The sequence below is a fragment of the Lampetra fluviatilis genome, chromosome 41 (assembly GCF_964198595.1).
Source record: "Lampetra fluviatilis chromosome 41, kcLamFluv1.1, whole genome shotgun sequence".
Lineage (NCBI taxonomy): Eukaryota > Metazoa > Chordata > Hyperoartia > Petromyzontiformes > Petromyzontidae > Lampetra > Lampetra fluviatilis.
The window spans coordinates 3,906,776-3,929,317 of record NC_136315.1 but is presented as its reverse complement, the minus strand read 5'-3'; the positions used below and the strand labels follow the sequence as shown (position 1 = coordinate 3,929,317).

Here is a 22,542-nt window from a genome sequence, read left to right as displayed (position 1 = left end):
CGTCGTCATAATCGTCATCAACAGCTTCATCATCATCACCACCGTCATCGTAATCGTCATCGTAATCGCTGTCATTATCGTCGTCATGATCGCTGTCATCAACAACATCATCGTCATCATAATCGAACGTCATGAATGTCATCATAATCGTCATCGGCATCAACAACATCATCCTCACAACTGTCATCGTAATCGTCGTCGTAATTGCTGTCATCATCATCGTCATGATCACTGTCATCAACATCATCGTCATTATAATCGTCATCGGCATCATCGCCGTCATCATCGTCATCATCGTCATCATAATAATTGTCATCATCGCCGTCATCAACATCATCATCAAGGTCATCATAATCGTCATCATCAATATCAGCATCATCATCACTCTCGTCATCATCAGCATCGTCATCATCGTCTACAATGGAGGTTTTTGGGTTAAATCGCGTCAATATAAATGCGTCGTTAAACCCGCCACCACCCGACACAGCCAATTAGTAAGGTTTATCACATTAACAGAACATCGCCGTTAGCCGTCTAAGCTCTAGAAAGCCTTTCTGGACCCATGCCTCAATGCTATCGTCAGCAGGTTAAGGCATCAGTAGCCGGCGAAGAAGTCGGTGGTACGATTTCCCTTGCAGGGCGCGTATTTTTGTTCAAACAAAATTAACTATTTTGGCTTCACTGCGTACCGAAGCCTCTGACCTGCATCCTACAACTGCCCATACAGGGTCCCCGCCTCTCAGTGGGCCAATACCGCAGATCAAATCGCGTTAGGGGAGCACCGCAGGTTCAGAAACACCCACGAATCACTGCGTCAGTGACCCACAGCACCGAGATTAAATGCCTAATTAGGACTCGATCAATAATTTTTTTTTTAAAGTGCTCCATGCCTGAACGCATGTGTGGCATGGCTGTGGCATAACTGCCGAGTTTTTTTGGCGGTGCAATTACACTGCGGCCCATGGATATCTATGGGTGTCTGCCTGAGTAGTCTATGGGTGTCTGTGTGAGTCGTCTATGGGTGTCTGTGTGAGTCTATGAGCCGGACGATCCCGAGTGAGACACTCAGCCTGCTGTTACCAGGTGGCGCTGCAGGGCAAGGAGGGAGGGGACCCATAGACTCCACACTTACAGACTCATAGACTCTGCACATAGAGACCCATAGACTCCACACTTAAGAGGCCCATAGACTCCACACTTAAGAGACCCATAGACTCTGCACATAGAAACCCATAGACTCCACACTTAAGAGGCCCATAGACTCCACACTTAAGAGACCCATATACTCCACACTTAAGAGACCCATAGACTCTGCACATAGAAACCCATAGACTCCACACTTAAGAGGCCCATAGACTCCACACTTAAGAGACCCATAGACTCTGCACATAGAGACACATAGACTCCACACTTAAGAGGCCCATAGACTCCACACTTAAGAGACCCATATACTCCACACTTAAGAGACCCATAGACTCTGCACATAGAAACCCATAGACTCCACACTTAAGAGGCCCATAGACTCCACACTTAAGAGACCCATAGACTCTGCACATAGAGACACATAGACTCCACACACAGAAACCCATAGACTCCACAGTGTGGAGTCCACACACAGAAACCCAAAGACTCCGCCCAAAGAAAACCATAGACTCCGCACTTAGAGACCCATGGACTCACGCAGAGACCCACAGACCGCACACGTGGAGACCCACAGACTCACCACAGGGCTAACCGGGCGCTGCGCATTACCGTTGGCGGCGTTTGCCGGCTGGGCAGAGGCTCGTGGTGCAGCGGCAGTGCCACGGCGCGGTACGCCGGGTCCAGGCTCCGCGCCGCGTCCGCGGCGACGGCGGCGGTGAGCGCGACGCCGCTCCAGCGGCTGCGTTTCACCAGTCGCAGCTGCTGCCTGCGCTCCACCACAAGACGGCGAAGGTGAAGGTCCCCACGCGAAGCCTTCGGAGGGGCTGTTGGGGCGCCGTGGTGGCTAGGAGATGTTAACTACCTCGCCTGGTGTGCGGGAGGTCGTGGGTTCGATCCCGACCCTGACGCCTGCTGCTGTGTATGTTGAGTTGGCGCGTCTCTCTCCCGCTCGTCATCATCATCACGGTGGCTAGGAGATGTCAACTACCTCGCCTGGTATGTGGGGGGTCGTGGGTTCGATCGCGACCCTGACGCCTGCTGTGTATGTGGAGTTGGCGCGTGTCTCTCTCTCTCTCGTCATCATCACGGTGGCTAGGAGATGTCAACTACCTCGCCTGGTGGGTTCGATCGCGACCCTGACACCTGCTGTGTATTTGGAGTTTGCGCGTCTCTCTCTCGTCATCATCACGGTGGCTAGGAGATGTCAACTACCTCGCCTGGTGTGCGGGAGGTCGTGGGTTCGATCGCGACCCTGACGTCTGCTGCTGTAGATTTGGAGTGTGCGCGTCTCTCTCTCATCATCGTCATCATCACGTGGCTAGGAGATGTCAACTACCTCGCCTGGTGGGTTCAATCGCGACTCTGACACCTGCTGTGTATTTGGAGTTTGCGGTGTCTCTCTCCCTCTCATCATCATCACGGTGGCTAGGAGATGTCAACTACCTCGCCTGGTGTGCGGGCGGTCGTGGGTTCGATCGCGACCCTGACGCCTGCTGTGTATTTGGAGTTTGCGGTGTCTCTCTCCCTCTCGTCATCATCACGGTGGCTAGGAGATGTCAACTACCTCGCCTGGTGTGCGGGAGGTCGTGGGTTCGATCGCGACCCTGACGCCTGCTGTTGTATATTTGGTTCAGATATCGTCACTGGTATTGGTGGTGGTGGTGGTGAGCGGGTATCGAACTCGGGTTGCTGGGTTTGTAGCGCAACGCGCTAACCGCTACACCACCGCTCCCCACACCACCACCGTCACCACAGCTGTCACAAACACAATATTTATTTATACTGGAGGAATCCGATGAGCTCTAAAGCTCTTTTGATAGATGTCCAGTCAACGGGTCAGAACGTTACGAAAACAAACAATAGAAAAACACGATAGGAGTGCAAAGTACAACAAAAGTAAACAAATCACTTAAGACATCACACAAATAAAACTAAACATTTGTTTTTTGTCTTACCATGTAAAGCCCACAGAGCTACTAGCTTCTTTTTCATAAACGACCTGCTCACAAATGAAAGCTCAACAAAGTGGCTGATCACGTGGAAATTGATAGCAGCCAATAAATCATCACGATGATAATGACAGAGATGATGAGCACTGAACGCGAGGGTTCCGCAAACGGAATGATCCAGCCTCTCCCTCCTCCTGTGCAGGTGAACGCACGCACCTGCTGGTGACGTTCACCCCGACGCCGGGCTGGAGGTTGGAGGTGATCGCGTGTCGCTCGATGGAGCGAGCGCGAGCCACGGCGTCGCCCTCCAGCCAGAGCTCGACGTGCGCGGAGACCACGCGGCGCACGCCCAGCGCCTGAGCCGCACGCGCCGGGGTCACAGGCTCGCATCAAGGTCACGGCACGCGCGCCGGGGTCACAGGCTCGCATCAAGGTCACGCGTACGCCAAGGTAACCCGCTCGCGTGTCAAGTTGACACGCGCTCGGGTCACACGCTCGCTCCAAGGACACTGGCGTGCGTCAAGGTCACATGCTCACCAAGGTCACATGCGCGCGCCAGGGTCAAACAAGTACACCAAGGTCACACACGCGCGCCAAGGTCAAACAAGTACACCAAGGTCACACACACGCGTCAAGGTCAAACAAGTACACCAAGGTCAAAAACGTTTGCCAAGGTCAAACAAGTACACCAAGGTCACACACACGCGCGACAAGGTCAAACAAGTACACCAAGGTCACACACACGCGCGCCAAGGTCAAACAAGTACACCAAGGTCACACACGCTTGCTAAGGTCATACGTGCATGCCAAGGTCACGCACGCGCGCCAAGGTCACACACGCGCTCGCCAAGGTCACACACACGCTACAAGGTCAAACAAGTACACCAAGGTCACACACAAGTGACAAGGTCAAACAGGTACACCAAGGTCACACACAAGCGACAAGGTCAAACAAGTACACCAAGGTCACACACACGCGACAAGGTCAAACAAGTACACCAAGGTCACACACAAGCGACAAGGTCAAACAAGTACACCAAGGTCACACACACGCGACAAGGTCAAACAAGTACACCAAGGTCAAACACACGCGACAAGGTCAAACAAGTACACCAAGGTCACACACAAGCGACAAGGTCAAACAAGTACACCAAGGTCACACACACGCGACAAGGTCAAACAAGTACACCAAGGTCACACACAAGCGACAAGGTCAAACAAGTACACCAAGGTCACACACACGCGACAAGGTCAAACAAGTACACCAAGGTCACACACAAGCGACAAGGTCAAACAAGTACACCAAGGTCACACACACGCGACAAGGTCAAACAAGTACACCAAGGTCACACACAAGCGACAAGGTCAAACAAGTACACCAAGGTCACACACACGCGACAAGGTCAAACAAGTACACCAAGGTCACACACAAGCGACAAGGTCAAACAAGTACACCAAGGTCACACACACGCGACAAGGTCAAACAAGTACACCAAGGTCACACACACGCGACAAGGTCAAACAAGTACACCAAGGTCACACACAAGCGACAAGGTCAAACAAGTACACCAAGGTCACACACACGCGACAAGGTCAAACAAGTACACCAAGGTCACACACACGCGACAAGGTCAAACAAGTACACCAAGGTCATACACAAGCGACAAGGTCAAACAAGTACACCAAGGTCACACACACGCGACAAGGTCGAACAAGTACACCAAGGTCACACACAAGCGACAAGGTCAAACAAGTACACCAAGGTCACACACACGCGACAAGGTCAAACAAGTACACCAAGGTCACACACACGCGCCAAGGTCAAACAAGTACACCAAGGTCACACACACGCGACAAGGTCAAACAAGTACACCAAGGTCATACACACAAGCGTGTGCGACCTTGGTGTACTTGTTTGACCTTGTCGCGTGTGTGTGACTTTGGTTTACTTGTTTGACCACACATGCGCCAAGGTCAAACAAGTAATCCAAGGTCACACACACGCACCAAGGTCAAACAAGTAATACAAGGTAACACACACACACGCCAAGGTCAAACAAGTATTCCAAGGTCACACACACGTGCCAAGGTCAAACAAGTAATCCAAGGTCACACACACGCTCCAAGCTCACACAGGCACGCCAAGATCCCACAAGAGCGCCAAGGTCACGCACCTGCTCGCGAAGGTCAAATACACGCGCTCAAAGGTCACACAAGTACGCCAAGGTCGCACGCACGCGCCAAGGTCACACATGGGTGCCAAGGTCACACACACGCACACCGAGGTCAAGCGCGCTCCGAGGGCACACGCACGCACGCACGCCACTCACGGCACCCATCCACCGTTTAATAACAAACGTTTAAACGAACTGTGTTGTTAAAACACTGGCCTAATTCACGGGCGAGGTGCCTCGTGATGTCCGCTACCGCAACAAAGATAGGAGGCAAAGGTGCGGCTCTGAAATGCCTTGCTGAAGACACTGCTGGCAGAATGTGCCTCCACCAATAGGAACGTGGGAATTCCACCACTGGCTCGGCTGGCGGGAGGAGGTGGTGGGGGGGGGAAATCCCTCGGACTTGTCGAGGTGAGGAGGTGAGCCTCACGTCGTCCTCGCTCGAACCCACGACGCGATCCTCCGGGTGGACGCAGCTTCCCGGAAGTTTCCGTTTGATGAGCCGATCGGCGGCCCCTGTGTACGTCACCTGGCACTCGCCCGAGGCGTCGACCTGCACAGGAGGGGGCCGGGAGGAGGGAGGGGGAGGGATGAAGAGGGGGGAAAGAGGGAGGAGGAGGGAGGAGGAGGGAGGGGGTGGAGGGGGGGGGAGGGAGAAGGAAGAAGGGGGAGAATGAGGAGGGGGTAGGATGAGGGAGGAGGAGGGAGGAGGAGGGGGAAGGGAGGGGGGAGGAGGGGGCCGGGGGATGGAGGAGGAGGGGGAGAATGAGGAGGGGGCAGGGAGGAGGTGGGAGGAGGGGGGGAATGAGGAGGGGGTAAAGTGAGGGAGGAGGAGGGGGGAGGAGGAGGAGGGGGAAGGGAGGGGGTGAGGGGAAGGAGGAAGGAGGGAGGGGGGAGGAGGGAGGGGGAGGAGGGGGGAGGGAGAAATAGGGGAGGGAGAGAGGAGGAGGGGTAAAAGGAGGGAGGAGGAGGGGGGGAGGAGGGAGGGGGGGAGGGAGGGGGATGGATCATTCTGTTCACAGTCCTCCATGTTAAGTGGCCGTCAGCGCTATCATTATCCTCATCCCTTTCTGGCGATAACACAGGTGTCACGATATCGAGCGGTGCTATGCACGATATAACTATATCAATGACATATCGTTCACTTATATCTACAAGTGTTCTGATACTTGCTGTGCCTTTGTGCTGTTCACATATCGCCGTTGTTCTCAGGTCTAACACCGGTGACTCAAGGCCCTAAAGAAGATTCTAGATTTGAAGCTTTCGTGACTGCAAGGATTCATATTCTTAGGCTTTTTCGGTAAAGTCACGTAGGTAAAAAATTTAAAATTTAAATTAATAAAAGTAAAATAAAATAAAAATCACGACGTTTCGGAGGCAACACAAGCTTCCGTCTTCAGGTGGAACCGTCACAGCACGCTTGCTGTATAAAGTAAATGAGAGATTCCAAGAGATACTACCCCGTATATATACTGGTTGAGGGGGGGGGGGATGGGACAGGAACGGCCCACTTTTTATTATTATGGTAAGGTGCGGCTTGAGACTACGGCTAGTCTACATAAGGCCGTCTCTGGTGTAGGCCAATCAGTTGCAAAGGCAATGCCCGCTATTATCAGAGCATGTTTGTTTAAATGTTTTTGCCACACGTATGTGCGGTTATTGGCGATTAGATGCCTTGCAAAAGGTACCTATTTGGCGTTCGAACATCTTAGCAGCCGTTGTAATTGCCAGAAAGGGTAAAACCTGTTCTTATATTTCATCATCTCGGATACCGGAAAAAAAGTCCCATGAATATTATCATAATCAACGTCACTAACTATTTAGACCGAGCCCTCCCATCCAGTATATCTCGGGCCGCCTTGCGGTAGGGGACCACCCAACGGCAGGTGCCCCCTCTGCGATGTGCGGTGAACGCAGCAGCGGCCTGCAAGTAGGCATGTGTCTGTCAGTTAGGCGGCGATGTCGTTACGAGGCTTCCCAAGTGAGTAATCGGCGTGCAACGTCGCTCTGCGCCGCTGTGCTGCTCCCGTTCCGCTGCAATGTGCACCGACGATGCCCGCTTGATTGAGGGCGATATTGGCCGCATACGATAAAGATTTACCGCCATTGGTACCTCATTTTCCAGTAAAAGATATGATAATTGGTTTTTTACCCTTTTATCTGGCAACAAAACTGACACTCTGATAAAGTATGTACTGTCACAGGAAAGTGCATACATTATCAGAGTTATGTTTTTTGTTTGAATTATGACTGCAGGTATTGTGGTCTATGCAAACATGACTCCTCGTAAAAAAAGGTGTCAGTTTTGTTGCCAGATAAAAGGGTAAAAAACCAATTATCAAAAGATTTACCGATCAACAATTAATCGGCAGCGGTGAGAGAGAGAGGGAGAGATGTGGTGCTGGAGAAGAATGATACGTATACCACGGACAGCCATAACATCAAACGCGTCCGTCCCGAGAGAGATCGGTGCCACTCTGCCACACGAGGCCCTATTCGCGAAGCGCAAAATGACAAACTCAGGACACCGTTGTGAGGACCTCCGGACCGGAGGAATCTGTCTCTGCTTGTGAATGGAGATGGTGGCAGGGACAGAGGTCGACCTCGGAGGAGGTGGACGGACGACAGAGGTCGCAAACGGGTTTTGATTCCTTACCCGTACCCGTACCCGGCCGCACCAGGGTCGCAAATGGGTACCCGTTCCCTACCCGTACCCGTACCCTACCCGAAATGAGTGACAAACGGTTACTCACATTGACTCACGGCCTACCCGTACCCGGCCGCACCAGGGTCGCAAACGGCTACCCGTACCCGTACCCGGCCGGATACGGGTAGCCGGGTATCGGGTAGGGTACGGGTATCGGGTACCCGGTTGCGACCTCTGACGGACGACAACGAGGACACCGGCTGGCCTCGCGCACGGACCCAGCTACGAGAGGCAGCGAGACACGGTGGCTGTGCGTGGCGGAGTCTGGCAGTGAATCGTGAACCTCGAGGTCGTAGTCGACCTGACGGCACGCTGTGACAAGGTGAGGAGAGAGATAGAGAGATAGATAGAGATAGAAAGAGATAGAGAGAGCCTCCAAGTTGTCCGCACCTCGGTGGCGTTGCCGGTCTGGGGCTGCAGCTGCAGGAGGCTGGAGACGCCCCGCTTCAGGTTCACCACCTCCGTGGGCTCCCCGCTCACCACGTACATCTCCGGCACCTGCGGCTCGCACACGCACACACGCACGCGCACACACACACACGCACGCACACACGCGCACACACACACGCGCACACACACGCACACACACACGCACACGTACACAACAACCGCCATTCGCCACTAAGTGGCGGTGACGTCACCACGACGCTTGTGCCAGGCCATGTGCACCCTGAGGCCACGTGAAGTGTCGAACGCCCGCTGGCAGGAGGTCACGGGGCAGACCCAGGTGCCACGGGTCGACTGACCGAGATGACCGAGATGACTGGCTGATCCACCACCTGTGCCCCCTACTGTGCCAACTTGCTGTGCTTTAGCCACCCGGCGCTCCGCTCGTTGTTGTGAGCGTCGCTCCTCCGCCCTCCGTTGTTGTTGGAGGGCGACTGCCTCCAACTGCCCAGTAGCGTCCTTCACGAGCCTCCTCCACTGAGGCCGATCTTGACACTGCTGGTACCAGTCATCGGCAAGTCCACTCAGCTCCACGTCCTCCTGTACCACATCACTCCATCTCTTCTCTAGCCCGTGCCGCGCCCGTTTAGCCCCCTCGATCCGGCCGAACAAAAGCTGTTTAGGCATGCGGTGGCTGGGCATGCGGGCTACATGACCCAGCCAACGCAGCCTTGCCTGCCGGAGGAGCTCACTGATGGGACTTTGCCCAGATCTTTCAAGGACTTGTGAGCTCCTCACACAATCCAGCCTGGTTAAACCCAGGATGGATCGTAGGCAGGCCAGCCTAAATGTTTCCAACCGGCGAAGATGCTCCACTAGGGGGGTCCACGTTTCGCAAGCGTAGAGAAGGGAGGGAATGACCGTGGCCGAGAAGACCTGAAGCTTCGTGCGGAGCGACAGACCAGGTAGCTTCCACACAGCGTTACGCAACCGATGAAAAGATATTGCCGCTCGACTGATTCGGAGTGAGACCTCTGCTGATAAACTGGAGCCGGTCATAAGCACACTGCCCAGGTATGGGAAACTCTCCACTCTCTCCACAACTGCCCCATCACCGATTGGGAGTTGTGGGGGTGGAGTGCCCGATGGTACAAAATACCCAGGCAGGTGCTTAGTTTTGGTGGGGCTGATGGTAAGGCCCCACCTCTTGGTGGCACACTCCAGTCTCAGCAGCAGCGTCTCCAACTCCTCTTCTGAATGAGCAGCTATTACCAAATCATCGGCATACATAACGTGGTTGACCAATAGGGAGCCATCCCTTGATCGCACCCGGGCGTCGATCAGCCTCCCATTATATCTGTACCAAATGGTAATTCCCCCGGTACAGCTTTTGAAGGCTTCACGAACTACGCAGTCGAAATAGATGTTAAATAATGTGGGAGCCAGAGGACATCCCTGTCGCACCCCAAGGTGTACAGGGAAAGGCTCCGACTCCCGGCCACGTAGTTTTACCCGGGCCCGCTCACCATCATGAAGGTCCTTAATGATCGTGAGCAGAGGGTCAGGGACTCCGAAAGCACGAAGAACAACCCAGAGCCCAGTCCTACTGATGGTATCATAGGCCTTGACCAGGTCAATAAAGCAGAGATGTAGGTCTTTTTGAAATTCCCTACACCTCTGCTGGAGCAGACGGACAGAAAATATGGCATCTGTGCAGGACCGCCCTTTCCTGAAACCGCATTGGGGCTCCGCAAGCCTCTCCTCAGCGTGCCTAGCAAGGCGATGTTGAATAATCCTTGCCAGGACCTTACCCGGCACACTGAGGAGTGAGATGCCCCTGTAGTTGTTACAGTCGGTACGGTCCCCCTTCTTAAAGAGGGGGACCACCAGGGCATCCTTCCAGTCCTGCGGAACCCGTCCAGTGGTCCAGACTGTTGTTATGATGTCATATAGGGCAGTCTGTGCACAAACGCCACCCTCCCTCAGCATTTCGCTTGGGAGATCATCTCTGCCCGGTGCCTTCCCTGGTCTCAGACTCCGGATCGCCCTCAGTACTTCCTCAACAGCTGGCACCTCAGCCAGCCACTCACAGGGGGTGACCTCTTCCAATATTTGAGGCACCGCAGCCTCAGCAGGGTTATCCCCACTTTGTGCCATGATGTTTTCCTGGCTGAGAGATTTTCCCTCCCCCAGGACCTCGCAGAAATGCTCAGCAAATCTGCAAACCTGTTCCTGGGGGTCGGAGATTGGATCACCGTTTTTTCCTCTAATGATGGTAATAGGTGTGGCGCTGCAGGTTACTTTTTTGATGGAATTAAATAGTGATTTGTGATCGCGGGCCACTGAGGCAGACTCCATCTCCTCAGCAACCCGCGACCACCACCCATCCTTACAGCGCCTTACGGCTCTCCGAACCTCCGAGCGAAGGCTGCGGTAAACCTCCTCATTCTCCGACGTGGGATGCTGTAGACGATGAGAGTGGGCCTGTCGCTTTTTCTCAATTAACCTGAACACCTCCTCCGTCAGCCAGGGTTTCTGGGGAGGTCTGGACCGCGTACCCAAAGCAGCCATTGCAGCTGCATGAGTCACAGTCTTAAACCTCGCCCATTTACCCTCGACATCAGGTGGAGTGGGGGACGATGCCAACCCCAGCTGCAAGCAATGATGAAATTCTCGCTTGCAACTTTCATCAGCTAGCTGAGACCAGGCCACTTTTGGTTGGAATGGGGTCCTGGGTGTACACCCACCACCGGAGTGGAAGAATGGCAGGCGCATCTTACAGATGACTAGTCGATGGTCAGAGGTCAGATCAGCTCCACGTACACACGCACACACGCACACGCATGCACACGCACACACACATACACACGCACACACGCGCACACGCACACACGTGCACATGCACACACGCGCCCCGGCAGCATCGGTGGGAGAGTCGAAGATGGTGGTATTCAAATACGCCGGGTCGTAAATTTCATCGAGATCACTGACATCCTCTGGATTGTGCATTGCTCGCTGTCACCGCAGTCGGATCATTGGGGGGGTACGTGCCCCCCCCCCCCCACTGACTCCGCCAGTGAGTAGTGCCGCCTCACTCCTCTTAAATGGCCACGATGACCAATCATCGAATCACGTGGAATGCGCCCGATCTCATCAGACCTCGGAGCCTGGATAGCACCCGGATGGGTGACCATCACGCACGGCAGGCTGCGATATTGCCTGCGGGGCCACATGGCGCGGCGGTTGGGTGGACGAGAAGCACTGCGCGTGCATATGTTGAACTTCTTTCGCACCGTACGTAGCCACCCGTGTTATGCTTGCATGTTTACCTCCTTTCGCACCGTACGCAGACAATTGGACTAAATGCAAAAATCAGTCCTAAAGAAATGCGTTTTCAATCTAAATTATTAAAAAGTGCGTAGCTCCCAGAGGCTTGCTGCTATCGGAAAGGAAGAGCGTTCCAGACGGCCACAGAAGCGCATCTGACAGCGCGCGATGCGGTGACCGCCGTCTTTGTTCGATGGCCAGCAGCCGAAAGGTCCTGCGGCGAGGATGACCGGAGTTCGCGTGATGGTTTATCCTGCTTGACGTGATCAGCGAGGTTTTGTGGGTTAATTTGTGGCAAGCACCGCATATGAGCAGCGCCTGGGCCGCTGTCTGCCACTGCACCGGTAATACAGTATGCATTTATGTCCGTAGAACTTCTTTTGCACCGTACGTGGCCAGGTGCAGGGGGAAGGGCAACAAACTCAACACAAAAAGCAGTTCTAAAGAAATTCGTTTCCAATCTAGATGACGATTTCAAAGTGCGAGGCTCCAACGGCTTCCTAACATCGCAAGGGGGTGTGGGGGCGGTGTGAGGGCGGTGTGGGCTCGCGTTTGTCACCTTCCCGCTATCCCACAGGATCAGCCACGGGGTCCCCAGTGCCGCCTGAACCTTGGGGCCCAGGGCAGCCGCTTGAGTCCCCATAGGGTCGGCCTCAGAACTGGAGTCGGCAGAAAGAGAACCCGCATGGACGGTGAACCCATCGAACTGCGGGCAAGTGGACACAGAGATAGCATGCACGCTTGAGTGTACATACAAACAGCATGCGTGCGCGCGCGCGAGTACGTATGTGCAAATGAGTGGGGAGCGGTAGTGCAGCGGTTAGCGCACCGGGCTGTGAACCCGGCAATCCGGGGTTCGATTCCCGCTTACAGCCACCAGCAGTGACGATTGTCTGAACCGGTCCTGGGCCTCCTCTAGGTCGACTCAGTCTCATATGGGTACCTGGGGAGGTGTACAAACATCGCCACTGGGGAGACAAAGGTGGTCGGGCGTGGTGCCGGCGACCCTACGTGTGCCATGTCGGCCTTCATAAGTGCTCGCTATCAGCACTTGGCCCAATAGTCTGTTGGGGCTATACGGGGGATCTTTATCTTTGGCATGCAAATGAAACACGGATAAAAAATATCTCTCGTATAACCGACGCAGACCGTTGGAACAAGTGCCATTAGCGAGTGCCTCTGAAAGTCAAGATGGCACATGAAGGGGTGATGTGGTCAGCGCCACGCCTGGCCGCCTTTGTCTCCCCAGTGCCGATGTTAACACACCGCAGCAATGGGCAGCTGGAGGGAATGAAAACAGTGTTAAGCAAACATTTGACCTCAATTGAGACTGATTGAAATAGGAGCCATGGGGGGATATTGTATTTGTTATTTCACGCGATTCACCTCAGATACTGACTGAAAACTAAGGGGGAGACCCAGAACCAGCGAACTCAAATCGTGTAGACACCACCAGAGGCAGAGTTTCACTTCTCTATTTATTTATGGTGGGGGGGGGGGCAGGGGCTCGCTTTGTCCCCCACATTCGGAATCGTGGGTGCATACAATTACATTTGTTTTCAACTTAATGGTAAATTACTGACAATACATTAATAAAGGTGGCCAGTTTGGGGGTGCATTGCCCCCCCCCGTAAACCCCCCCCCCCCCCCCCCACCAAACTCCGCCCATGAACAGAACCACTTCAAGACGCAGCAACAACGACGACCACAAAAGTCGGTGGTGGTGGCGGTGGTGATGGTGGTGGTGATGGTGGTGATGGTGGGTGGTGGTGGTGGTGATGGTGGGTGGTGGTGGTGGTGATGGTGGTGGTGGTGGTGATGGTGGTGATGGTGGTGGTGGTGATGGTGGTGATGGTGGGTGGTGGTGGTGGGTGGTGGTGGTGGTGGTGGGTGGTGGTGGTGGTGGTGATGGTGGTGGTGGGTGGTGGTGGTGGTGGTGGTGATGGTGGTGGTGGTGGGTGGTGGTGGTGGTGGTGGTGGTGGTGGGTGGTGGTGGTGGGTGGTGGTGGTGGTGGTGGAGGTGGTGTGACCAGGGCGCTTGTGCCAGCCCAGCTGCACGACAGCTCACCGCCTCGTGAACACGGTCACCCCATTCACGCACTCTCTCCCTCCACTCCACTTCACTCTCTCCAATCCCCTCCACTCCCTTCCACTCCCTCCCCTCTACTTCACTCCACTCCCTTCCACTCCCTCCACTTCCTCCCCTCCACTTCACTCCCTTCACTCCACTTCCTCCAATCCCTCACCCTCCACTCCACTCCCTCAACTCTCACTCTTCACGAGGAGCTGCAGGAGATGCACGTTCACCACCAACCCTCCCCCAACCCTCCCTCCACTCCCCTCCACTCTCTCCACTCTCTCCACTCCCTCCATTCCCTCCCCTCCCTCCACTCCATTCTCTCCACTCCCCTCCACTCCCTCCCCTCTCTCCACTCCCTCCCCTGTCTCCACTCCCTCCCCTCCACTCCCTCCCCTCCACTCCCTCCCCTCTCTCCACTCCCTCCCCTCTCTCCACTCCCTCCCCTCCACTCCCTCCCCTCCACTCCCTCCACTCTCTCCACTCCCTCCACTCCCTTCTCTCCACTCCCCTCCACTCCCCTCCACTCCCTCCCCTCCACTCGCTCCCCTCTCTCCACTCCCTCCACTCTCTCCACTCCACATCCACTCCCTCCACTCCCACTCACGAGTAGCTGCAGGAGACGCACGCTCTCCCGGTCGGGTTGCCTCCACACCTCCACGACCTCCAGCAGCGAGGAGATGCGGAGGTCCGGCTCGGGAGTCTTCGGGGCTCCCTTGCTGCGCTCCATGGTCACGTCCACCTCGTAGCTGAAGGTGTGCGCCGTGCCACGTGGAGGGCTGTCCACCACCACCACCGTCGCCACAGTCGCCGCCGTCGCATTCGTCACCAATTCCGCCGCTGTCACCGCAAACGCAGAAACACGCGGCGAGATTTGCGACGTCGCTCCTCCTCCTCCCCTTCTTCCTCCCCCCTCGTCCTCCTCGCTACTCATGGAGGGCGGGGAGCGTCGAGAAATCTCTCTCGAGCTCTATGCACGTACGTGTGCAGGTATGTAGATGTTGTGCTACGTTGAACTTCTTTCGCACCGTACGTAGCCAACCGTGCGAGTCGGCGGTGCGGGAGATGGACCGTGGGTGGAGTTTGCGGGCGGGCAATGCCCCCCCCGCCCCCGAACTGGACATATTTATTCATTTATTTAAAATTTATTTTCAGTAGTTTTTTTAATGTGGTCCCCTCTCTTACCGTCGATTCTCTTCCCCGTCGTTTTTTTAAATCCTTTATATTAAATTCGCTTGCTTGCTTAGGACCGTGCAAATCTTTAGGTCGTTTTTAACCCACTTCCCGTGATCCAATCGAGCTGACATTTTGCACACAGACTCGTTGTGCGTGACAATGCATTTTCGTGAAAACATTTTTCCAAAATGTTACACTGTTTAGGGACATTTTTTTAAATATTTAATTACCAATTGTTTAATGCTGCCAGAGGACGAGAGGACTCTAGCCGCCCCGATGCCACGCATATAAAGGATTTACAGTGAAAAACTTTGTTTTTACGGGTTTCCTTGTTTCTCAACTGAATCCTCTTCCACCGGGCACCGTTTTCCCCGATTTTTCGCCTCGTGTGTTGTTGTTGTTGTTGGCATTGTGTCGTCAGACGATGACGCAGGAGGCGATGATGTCACGGAACTTGAATGGGTCCCCCTTCGTCCACGAGAAACCTCTCGCCCACAGTAAGCGGTGCATCGCCACGTGCTACAGAATGGCTCGCACGAGGTGCTGCTACGCTTGTGAGATCCCAAGAGGGACTGCTGTGTCTATGGACCTTGTCAGTGTACGTGAGTCGATGGGTCTCTATGTAAGTGTGTGGGTCTCTATGCAAGTCTATGGACCATGTAAGTGTACGTGAGTCGATGGGTCTCTATGTAAGTGTGTGGGTCTCTATGCAAGTCTATGGACCTTGTCAGTGTACGTGAGTTGACGGGTCTCTATGTAAGTGTGTGTGTCTCTATGCAAGTCTATGGACCTTGTGAGTGTACGTGAGTAGACGGGTCTCTATGTAAGTGTGTGTGTCTCTGTGCAAGTCTATGGACCATGTAAGTGTACGTGAGTAGACGGGTCTCTATGTCAGTGTGTGGGTCTCTGTGCAAGTCTATAGACCGTGTACGTGAGTCTACGGGTCTCTATGTAAGTGTGTGGGTCTCTATGCAAGTCTACGGACCTTGTAAGTGTACGTGAGTCTACGGGTCTCTAAACAAGGACAGTGCCTGTGACCTGCGCAGATGCACGGGGTAGAAACACGTGGAGAAACGAATTCCGAGCAGCTGACCCCAGGCTAATCGTGGGAATCTACTCGCTCTTTGCTAATTTTTTTGGGGTTGGGGCGGTGAGTTGTACCGCGTGCTGTGCGGCATGAAATTCAACCTCTCTTGGCTTGAAGGCAGATGTATTGCTTTGAGCATACACGGTGCAAAGTCATTGTGTAACCTGACAATGCACAGAAGGATGGAGGAGGAGGAGGTGGTGGTGGGGGGTGAGCGGCAATTACAGTACTAACGTTACAGCTGGAATTCGCCCGTGGCGCACAACTAACGGAATGCAATCCCCGCACCGCAATCCCACATAACCAGACGATCGTGTCCTGTGATCCACCGTGCTTGCATCCGCCGGCAGTGGTGACAAGCGACAGAACGGACTTGCACTGCCACTTGTGCTCTCAAGTCTCTCCAGGTCAGCGGCCCGGAAAATATTTCCACGTCCAAGATATGACACATCCAGAATCCCGTTCGCAGTGACTGCGGCGGGTACTAGCCACGTGCAGCTGACTGCGCTCTAGCAGCGATCCAGGGGATATATTGGGTGAGAAATTAAGGCCTGTGGCTAGACCGTGGGTCTCTGCGTGAGTCTGTGGATCTGTATGTGAGAAGTGGGCTGAATTGCAGGTGGGTTTGTCTGGCTTGGCAACTCGTTAATAGTAATAGGTTTTTACCCTTCGATGTAAAGCTTTCGTGACTGCAGGGATTAATCTTCTTGGTTCTTTCGGTAAAGTCACGTAGAAGGAAAATAATAAAATAATAAAAATAAAACATAATAAAATAATTCTCACGACGTTTCGGCCACAACGCAAGCAGCCGTCCTCAGGTGAAGAACAGGTCTGTCGGGAAGACAGCGTTTATTTTTATTATTTTATTATTTCCCTTCTACGTGACTTTACCGAAAGAACCAATAAGAGGTTGTTACGCTTTCAACTAGTACAAAACTGACACCTTTATATCAGAGTTTGTTTGTATTTTGACTGCTTGTGTTGTGGTTATTGCAAACATGATCCCTTGTATAAAGGTGTCAGTTTTGTACCAGTTGAAAGGGTAAAAACCTATTACTATATTTTGCCACTGGTAAAGGAGGTCTCATAGTGTTAACTCGTTAAATCTTCATGCATCCGGCACACCGCATCCAGAATTTCTCCTCTCGCCATAGCTGCTGTGCTTAGTCACATGCCACCTTGCTCCATTCTACCAACAACCCCAAATGTAATTATTATTGATAAAATAAAAGCCCTAGCTGCGACGATTCATCCTATTTATATGATCAATAATAATAATACATTTTAATTTGCCACGATTGAAAAAGAGTGTTGCCCTGAAATTGCTTACTCATGCCACTGCTAAAGGAATGGCCTCCACTCTAAAGAGCTCCCCCAAGAGGGACAATTTTGACCCACTCTTCATCCACGCTGGTCAAATCTCTTGGGAGAAATCGGATTATCCACACATTACCCCACCACGCGAGACTCGCCGATCGACTAACCATGCTTGCATCAACTGTGTACTGCTGAGTGGACAAAAGCATTGGGGGGGGGGGGGGGGAGTGTTGGTAGAATGTAAGAAACTTGCACTAGTGTCTCGACACAAGACCAGTGTGCTGACCAGTGCAGAATAGCATAATCCACTCGAGACAATTGACAACAAATTAAAACAGCATGGAGCTAATGCTGTTCACCGTTGTAACAATCAAGGAGTCTATGGATCATTGCTTCGTATCATTTGCAGGCGTGCATTCTTCCTGCACACACGAAGCTCAATACGTGCGCTCTAAGCACAAAATATAATGGCATCGTAATCACTGTCACTGATCTTGTCATCATCATCATCATCATCCCCCGTTGTGACTGCATAATAATCAAGATCATGATCATACGGGCCACACGATTGAAAATGAAGCAGACACGCGTCTAAGTCGCAATAATCGGGTCGAGGAGGGGAATATTTTCGCTCTGAGAATCACTTTCTGATTTTAGCCGACTCATTCACGCATAAATGCCGCTGCAAGGAGTGCAGTGACAGCAGTGAGTGAGGCGCGTGCATGAATGTGTGGTTGTCCAACAAAGGTACAGAATTAGAAAGTTCGGTCCTCAGTGAGGAGGAGGTTCCCCACCCCGGTTCTGGACAAACCACACAGAACCCACACGTAAACACCGAACAGAACAACAACACAGCGCTTGTGCCAGGCTAGGTGCACTTTGATGCCACGCTAAGTGACAAACTTTTATTCCACGTGGCAGGAGGTCGCGGGACAGACCCATCATCGAATGAGATGACGGACGGATGCACCCTCTGCGCTCACCATGCACACCCCTGATAAAGACAAAGATCCCCCGTATAGCCTGCACAGACTGTTGAGGCAAGTGCTGTTAGCGAGCACCTATGACGGCACAGTAGGGGGTGGGTGGCCAGCACCACGCCCGGCCGCCTTTGATCTCCCTAGTGGCGATGATCACACACAGGTACTCAGTTGAGGCTCAGTCGACCTAGGGGAGGCCCATTACCGGTTCAGATAATCGTCACCGATTTTGGCCGTGAGCGGGAATTGAACCCGGGTCACCTGTTTCGTAGCGCTAACGCAAACCCCTTTACACAAAGATCCCCCGTATAGCCTTAACAGACTGTAGGGGCAAGTGCTGTTAGCAAGCACCTATGAAGGCCGGAACGGTACACGAACGAGGGGGTGGGTGGCCAGCACCACGCCCGACCGCCTTTATCTCCCCAGTGGCAATGTTTACACATCGCACCAGGTATTCATTTGAGGCTGAGTCGACCTAGGGGAGGCCCAGGACCGGTTCAGATAATCGTCACTGGTGTTAGCCGTGAGCGGAAATCGAACCCGGGTCGCCAGGTTCATAGCGCAGCGCGCTAACCGCCACACTACCCCTTACACACTGACACACACGGACAAACACCACGATCTCGCTGGGCAAACCTCACCTGTCATCGGAGCCCTTGCAACGATGAGCGCCGTGCAGCACGCGACCAGAGCCAGCGTGGGACCCATGGCCTCACGGGACCGGCAGCGGAGGCGGAGGAGGCGGAGGAGGCTGCGCTCGCTATGAATCCGTGAACTTGACGTCGCTCCGTTCCGCTCGCGAGCGGTGACGCGGCTCCTGCAGTTACCGAGGAGCGCACGAAGAAAGCCACGGCGAGAGGAACGCGAAAATGTAGCGGCAGTGCAGCGCGAGGGAGGGAGGGAGTGGCTGATGGTTGGACAGGTGATGGACGGATGGTTGTGAGCACACAGTGGATGTGGGTGGGGGGTGTGACAGGTGGATAGGTGGGTTCGATGTGTGAGTGGGTGAATGGACTGGTAGGTGAGTGAGTGGATTATTGAGCGAATGGGTTGATGTGTGGCTTGGTTAGTGAGTGGATTGGTGGATTGAACGGTTTTAATTCGTGTGTCAATGGGCGGGTGGTGGAAGTGTGAGCGGTTGAATTTGTTGGTAGGTAGACGAGTGAATTATGGAGTGAATGGGTGGGTTTTGGATGGGTGAATCGGCTACTATGTGTTGGATTGATAGTTGTATGGGTTCGTGAGTGGGCCAGTAAATTCGTAGTTTGAGTGTACGATTCACTGGATGGACTGTCGGAGCAGCTTTGGTAGGCGTGAGGATGGGTTAGTGTTTTGATGAGTAGGTAGGTTATTGAGGGATGGGATGATAGTGCGATGAGTGTGTGGGTTGGTCGGTGCATAAGTGGGTTAGGGAATGGGTGTGTGAGTGGATGGTTTGCTCGGTGAGTGGGTGGGATGATACTGTGATGGGGTGGGTAGGTGGATGGGCATGAAAATTCACGTACAGATTTGATGGGATGGGTGGATTAATGTTGAATGAGTTGGGTAGGTTGTTGGCTGCTTTGTTCATGGGGTAGGCTAGTCGGTTGATGGGTGGGTGGGTTAATGGACGGGTGGGTGATTTAATGTGTTCGTGGGTGTGATGGACGGGTTGATGTACAGGGCGAGTAGGATGGGCCACGCGTGCGAGATGCGATGAGATGGCAGCGCCTCCACGTGGGATTCTGAATCGCAGAGGGGGCCGCGTTTCCCCGGAGGGGACGATCTCCGGCGAGCCCCGTCTCGTCCCGCAGCGCGGCGAGACAAGCCGCGGCGTTCGCCGCTCCACTCCAGCAGTTTAAACGAAACGTATAAACTATTTTATGTATTTACTTTACCCAGGTAAGGCCCCACTGAGCTACCCAGTTCTATTTTGCGGAAGCGACCCGGCCACAAATGACGGCCCAATTAAGTGGCGTATCGTGTGGACAATTATAGAAGCCAAATACGCTTAAACGCACGTTAATAAATGTGGAGGGGAAAACCGGAGGACCCGGAGAAAAATGCACGCGACCACCCATGCTAACTCCAAATATACAGCAGCAGGCGTCAGGGTCGGGATCGAACCCACGACCTCCTGCATACCAGGCGAGGTAGTTAACATCTCCTAGCCACCGCGGAACCCTGCTAACCTAACACTAACCCTAACAAACAACCACCTTAATTCTAACCTACCAATTACCTGCCCTAACACTAACCCAAAAAAATGCCGACCATAACTATAACAACACCCTAATGCTGATCTAAAAGATGTCTGCCCTAACACGGTAGTCCTGCCATAACACAGTAGGCCAGCCCTAACAACACCTTACCAACGTCTCTAGCCTTGACCACAGCCCTACCCTTGACCCTAACTCTACCATAACGCTCTGGTGATTAGCCTTGCCATAGCGCTGTTCATATGACTCTACCCTGATCTTGCTACTACCCATAACCATACCCAAATAATCCTAACCCTATCCCTACCCCCCAAACCATATCCGGAGCAAACCTTATTCCTAGTCATACCCAAAACCTACCCATACCCCTAACACTATCCCTACCCTGATTCTTACATCGAGTCCTTTAGTACCGTTACCTACCCATAGCCATAATCCCCTCCATTATCCGAATACTGTCACGAACCATTTATACCCTATGTTGTCCCTGATCCTAACACTACCCCTATCCCTACCTCCATCCGTAACACTAGCCATAGGCTAAATTATAATACTATCCCTACTCATAAATCTACCCCTATATGCCATATCTACCCCTTTCCCTTATCCTCTTATCTTACCCCTAATCAAATATCCTAATGATGTTAGTCCTACCAATAATCCTACTCCTACCTAATCCTTATTTCTTACCTATACCTATCCCCACAGTCGGATCTAGTAACTTCTCACGACGGGGATGTAGTCTGGCTATTTAAATAGGACGCTACATTAGTGAATAAATACATTTTATCTTGTAAAAAAAAGTATATTAATTTTCTGGGTCTCATTGGAACCGATGCCGCCTATACCTTCCCCCAAACCTACAAATTACCTTGATCCCTCATTCTAATCCTCATCCAGAATCCCATCTCTCATCCTGACTTCCACCTCCGATTCGCACGGTTGACTACGTACGGTGCGAAAGAAGTTCAACATTTATACCTGACTCGGTTAATCCCTTTTTAACACGTAGGAGGCTTTCGCGACCAATATCATCCATATTTTTACGCGATCCAACCCAAAAACCTCTATTATGGTCGGTTAATCCCTACTTAACATTATTCAGAAAATTGCTATTCCTACATCGTCCTCATCCCATCATTATCCTAGCATCATCTTCATCCCAACATTCTCATCCTAGCATCAAGACCATCATCTCTGATGCACCATCCTCATCCTAGTATCATGATGATTATCATCATTATACGGGTATCATGATCATCCTCATTCCATCATCCTGGTATCATCCTCATCCCATCATTATCACCCTCATCCCATTATGATCATCACTATCCCATAATCTTCACCCTAGCATCATCCTCATCCCATTATGATCATCCTCACATCCGCATCCCATTATGCTCATCCCAGTCTTCATCCTAGCATCACCCTCATCCCATTATGATCATCACTATCCCATAATCTTCACCCTAGCATCATCCTCATCCCATTATGATCATCCTTGCATCCTCATCCCATTATAATCATCCCATAATCTTCATCCCAGCATCATCCTCATCCCATTATGATCATCCTAGCATCCTCATCCCATTATGAGCATCCCATAATCCTCATCATAGCATCATCCTCATCCCATTAATATCATCCTCATCCTAGCATCATCATACCATCATGATCATCTTTCCACCATCCCTGTCCTAGCATCATCCCATCATCCTCCCGCTGCGCTGCAGAGCTGCTAGCAGCTCAGTTCGCTCCGTGAGCCGCCCGCTCGCCCGCCTCCTCCGCCGCTTACGGAAGGACCCCGCACGCTGCTCCCTGCTGCCCTGGTTAATCCAAATCGAGCAGCGGGGAAGCATTGAAAATCATTACAAAATCATTTACATTTGGATGGGATCCTCCCAGGTCACGTGTTTGATATCGAGAGAGGGGCGGGTGGGGGGTGGGGGGGGAGAGGGGCGGGGGTTGGAACGGTGGGAGGGGCACAAGCTTCATGGGCAGTGACGTCACGGGACATAGC

At 52.9% G+C, this 22,542-nt stretch overlaps 1 protein-coding gene across 1 annotated transcript in view; it reads right to left on the bottom strand.

The window, feature by feature from the left end:
* The window catches only part of LOC144946593 (microsomal triglyceride transfer protein large subunit-like), a 34,490-nt gene extending 11,951 nt beyond the window's left edge, over positions 1-22,539 (bottom strand). The window contains 9 exon segments of the mRNA XM_078875608.1: positions 1,753-1,909; positions 3,309-3,448; positions 5,697-5,819; positions 8,364-8,471; positions 12,247-12,393; positions 14,372-14,604; positions 18,966-19,141; positions 22,407-22,495; positions 22,498-22,539. Coding sequence (XP_078731734.1) covers positions 1,753-1,909; positions 3,309-3,448; positions 5,697-5,819; positions 8,364-8,471; positions 12,247-12,393; positions 14,372-14,604; positions 18,966-19,141; positions 22,407-22,495; positions 22,498-22,539 — 1,215 coding nt within the window.
* Positions 22,540-22,542: the final 3 nt, after the last annotated feature.